The 4,297-nt window shown below is 34.7% G+C and overlaps 1 protein-coding gene across 1 annotated transcript; it reads left to right on the top strand.

Moving 5' to 3' along the window:
• The first annotated feature begins 1,584 nt into the window (after positions 1-1,584).
• On the top strand, positions 1,585-4,065 carry LOC105783072 (ferredoxin--nitrite reductase, chloroplastic). The gene is made up of 4 exons (XM_012608257.2): positions 1,585-2,188; positions 2,279-2,633; positions 2,718-3,006; positions 3,094-4,065. Exons 1-4 carry the CDS (start codon positions 1,807-1,809, stop codon positions 3,832-3,834), a joined length of 1,767 nt encoding a protein of 588 aa, XP_012463711.1. The 5' UTR covers positions 1,585-1,806; the 3' UTR covers positions 3,835-4,065.
• The last annotated feature ends 232 nt before the right edge of the window (positions 4,066-4,297 follow it).

Here is a 4,297-nt window from a genome sequence, read left to right as displayed (position 1 = left end):
CATAAATCTAATTTGGTGATTTTTTTGACAGTGTTATTAATTGAACTTCAATTATTATATCAAAAAGAATATAGGGACCATATTTCAAATGTGTAAAGAGTACATGTATTTTGAGCATAATTGAACACTTTTAAAGTGTAAGTTTTAACAATTAAAATATTATAAAAAATAAAGATTCGAATATACGATATTTTATCGGTTATTTTGTTAATTTTAATATGAGATATTATGAAAAGTGATTATATATATTGCCTTTTGACATTTGAAAGGTAAAATTGAATAAAATATATGAGAAAAAGTAGGGTGGGAATATACCGCCCTAGTGCAGAAACTAGAGGCCGAACCAATTGGCCTTACGCTGCCTTTAAGTGTGGTTTCCACAGTTTAAAACAAGAAGCCAAAAGCCAATCAAATACCCTTTTATTCAATTATTGTTCAAACAAAGTCAAATGCTAACAGACAAGGTTTTAGAAAGAGAAAAAAAAAAAATCAAAACTTGCTAAGTTGTGTAATTTAATTTAGTTTTTATAATTTTAAAATTCGATTTTGGTAGTAATTAATCTGTTAAATTTAAAATTTGTTATCAGTCTCGTGATGTGCGTAAATTATGAATTTATCAATGTTTTTAATCTGTTAGATTAAAATTTGTTATTAGTTTCGTGCTTGACTCAATGGTATCGCTAAATGCATTAAGTAAAATAATGCGATTTTTTGAGTATAATATAGAAATGATAAACTCGTATGATATTACGCATATGATAATATGTTTGCTGCAAAATGATAATTTAATTTCACAAATTTAATAGTTATCATATAAGTTGGGATCAAAATTTAAAAAGTACGTAACTAAAAAATGACCAAATTAAACCATATGATTAAATCTATAAGGTACATATTGTATAAGGACCAATAACAAAATTTGATCTGAAAAAGAACTCTTTTAGGGTGAGTACAGTTCAAGAACATTTTTTTTAATTTCTCGATTTTTATGATAATTCGGTTCATTTTTAATCTTTTCCTACTAATCTTAAAATTTGAGTTATTGACTTATTTTATAAAATGAATTTTATCTTATGATTTTTAAACATTAATTCATAAAATTTCGGAAAAAGATCATAAATATTTAAAAGGAGCTAAATTTTCAGTAAATAAATAACAAGCAAAAACTTTTATATAAATTTTAAGTTATTTTCACTATATTAAATATGAAATATTTAAATTTATATAATAAAATTAAAATTAATTATAAATTAAATAAAAATAAAATAAAATAAAATATGATTTGATTTGATTTTATCCTTTCAAGTTTAATTTATTAGAATTTCACCTATACTTTTAAAATTTAAGAAATTAATATTGATAAATAAAAAATTTTAACCCTACTAAAATTAATATTCCAATTTAAATAATTTTAATATAAAATTATTTAGACTACCCTTTTCTAAACTAAATATAGAAAGAAAATTGGGTAAATAAATAAGTGAATAAATAAGAATATCTATTTATAGACAATATTAGATAATCTACTTAGAATTTTCTAACTAAAAGTTCATAAGACAAACCCAAACATTGTCATGTTTCTCGGTTCTTTCTTACAACCCAAGCTGACCCTTAACATCATCGAAGAGTCCCCCCCACGGAAAGAAAAAAAAAACCAGTAAAAAAAAACAAAAAACCCTCCCCTTTGCTCTTAAAGTCCCCTTCATTCCATTACAAAAATGTCCGAACTCTGATATCCCTTCACTTATCTTTCCACCACCACAATTCCACCAGTTCCAAGCTTCTTTTCAAACAACAAAACCCCACATGTCTTCCTTTTCGGTCCGTTTCTTTGCTCCACAACAGCCGTTACTGCCGTCCACAGCTTCCTCTTTCAAGCCCAAAACATGGGTTATGGCAGCTCCCACGACGGCGCCAGCGACTTCGGTGGATGTCGACGGGGGGAGGTTGGAACCCCGAGTTGAAGAACGAGAGGGGTACTTCGTGTTGAAAGAGAAGTTCAGAGATGGCATCAACCCTCAAGAGAAAATAAAGATCGAGAAAGACCCTTTGAAGCTTTTCATGGAAGCAGGGATTGATGAACTCGCTAAGATGTCGTTCGAGGATCTTGATAAAGCTAAGGCTACAAAGGACGACATTGATGTTAGACTTAAATGGCTCGGCTTGTTCCATAGGAGAAAACATCAATGTAAGAAATTAAGACTCAACTCGGGACCTTGTTTGTTCGACCTGTATTAGTTTTGTTATTGACTATTTTTTTGGTCTTTTTTTATGTCAGATGGGAGATTTATGATGAGATTAAAACTACCAAATGGTGTAACAACAAGTGCACAAACACGGTACTTAGCCAGTGTGATAAGGAAATACGGCAAAGAAGGGTGTGCAGATGTTACGACAAGGCAAAACTGGCAAATCCGTGGAGTGGTGTTGCCTGATGTGCCTGAAATACTTAAGGGTCTCGACGAAGTAGGCTTGACGAGCCTACAGAGTGGCATGGACAATGTGAGGAACCCTGTTGGTAATCCTCTTGCCGGCATCGACCCCGAAGAGATTGTCGATACTCGACCTTACACCAACTTGTTATCTCAGTTCATCACCGCCAATTCCCGCGGCAATCCGGCTTTTGCCAACTTGTAAGTTCCTTGACACTACTAGCCATGGTTCCTTGGAAAGTATAATGTGTTGGATTTTTGACATGTTTTCGTTTTCGAATATAGGCCTAGGAAATGGAATGTCTGTGTCGTGGGGTCTCATGATCTTTACGAACATCCCCATATCAATGATCTCGCTTATATGCCGGCGACGAAAAACGGACGATTTGGGTTTAATTTGCTGGTTGGTGGGTTCTTTAGTGCCAAGAGATGTGATGAGGCCATTCCTCTTGATGCTTGGGTCTCAGCTGATGATGTGATCCCATTGTGCAAAGCTGTGTTAGAAGCCTATAGGGATCTTGGATACAGGGGCAATAGGCAAAAGACTAGAATGATGTGGCTGATTGATGAACTGGTGAGTTCGTTTTTGTATTCGTGTTCGTGTTCATATTCGATTGTTTTTTAGGAATCGTAGGCTCAAAAATTTTGTTTCGAAATGCAGGGTATTGAAGTGTTCAGATCAGAGGTAGCCAAAAGAATGCCTCAGAAAGAGTTGGAGAGAGCATCTGATGAAGATTTGGTTCAAAAGCAATGGGAAAGGAGAGACTACCTTGGTGTCCATCCGCAAAAGCAAGAAGGTTTCAGCTACATCGGCATTCACATCCCAGTCGGTCGAGTCCAAGCCGACGACATGGACGAACTAGCCCGGTTAGCCGACACGTATGGCTCGGGCGAATTCAGACTCACTGTGGAGCAAAACATCATAATCCCCAACGTTGAGAACTCGAAACTAGAAGCATTACTAAACGAGCCTCTATTGAAAGACCGGTTTTCACCCCAACCAAGTATTCTCATGAAAGGGCTAGTAGCTTGTACTGGTAACCAGTTTTGCGGACAAGCAATTATTGAAACAAAAGCTAGAGCCTTGAAGGTGACGGAAGAGGTTGAAAGGCTAGTGTCGGTGAGCCGGCCGGTGAGGATGCATTGGACCGGTTGCCCCAACACGTGTGGTCAAGTCCAAGTGGCGGATATAGGTTTCATGGGGTGCATGGCAAGGGATGAGAATGGGAAACCATGTGAAGGGGCAGACATATTCTTGGGAGGGAGAATTGGGAGTGACTCACATTTAGGAGAGCTTTATAAGAAGGGTGTCCCTTGTAAGAACTTGGTACCTGTAGTTGCTGACATTTTGGTGGAACACTTTGGAGCTGTCCCTAGGCAAAGGGAAGAAGGGGAAGATTGATTCAAAATCAACTTCATTTCATTTCATTACTTCTATATTTGTTTTATTGTTTTTTTTTTCTAATAACCAAGAAAAATTAAGTGTTTGAAAGATACTGGGGAGGATTAAATTTGGAGAATATTGATCAATGGCATGATGATGAAGGGCTTTGTATTACAAAATATGTAACATTTTCAGCATATGTATTAGAATAAAGTTACTGGTAATATATTTTCAGTTAAAATTTAGAGATGATCATGTTTGAAACAATGCTTTTTCCCTCTGTTTTTCTAATAGGGAGTTTGTTGTATGTAACTATAAAGTGTAAAAAAATCTCATGAAAAAAGAAAAACTATGTTCTAATAGCAATAATCAAGCTCGAATTCGAATAGTAAAAATGTAGGACATACCAAAAAAAAAAAAAATCGAGTTAATCACAAACTTGTTACTATTTGAATTCACCTCGGTTTGATTATACCCTTTA

This window comes from Gossypium raimondii, chromosome 13 (assembly GCF_025698545.1).
Source record: "Gossypium raimondii isolate GPD5lz chromosome 13, ASM2569854v1, whole genome shotgun sequence".
Lineage (NCBI taxonomy): Eukaryota > Viridiplantae > Streptophyta > Magnoliopsida > Malvales > Malvaceae > Gossypium > Gossypium raimondii.
Note: the sequence above shows the minus strand (reverse complement) of the source record. Positions and strands in the feature narration are given on the sequence as shown.

Excerpts from the sequence above, each read along its gene's own strand:
- LOC105783072 (XM_012608257.2), top strand. The coding sequence starts at position 1,807 with ATGTCTTCCTTTTCGGTCCGTTTCTTTGCTCCACAACAGCCGTTACTG. Across the intron at positions 2,189-2,278 it reads CCATAGGAGAAAACATCAAT|ATGGGAGATTTATGATGAGA; the intron begins GTAAGAAATTAA and ends TTTTTATGTCAG. Across the intron at positions 3,007-3,093 it reads TGTGGCTGATTGATGAACTG|GGTATTGAAGTGTTCAGATC; the intron begins GTGAGTTCGTTT and ends TTCGAAATGCAG.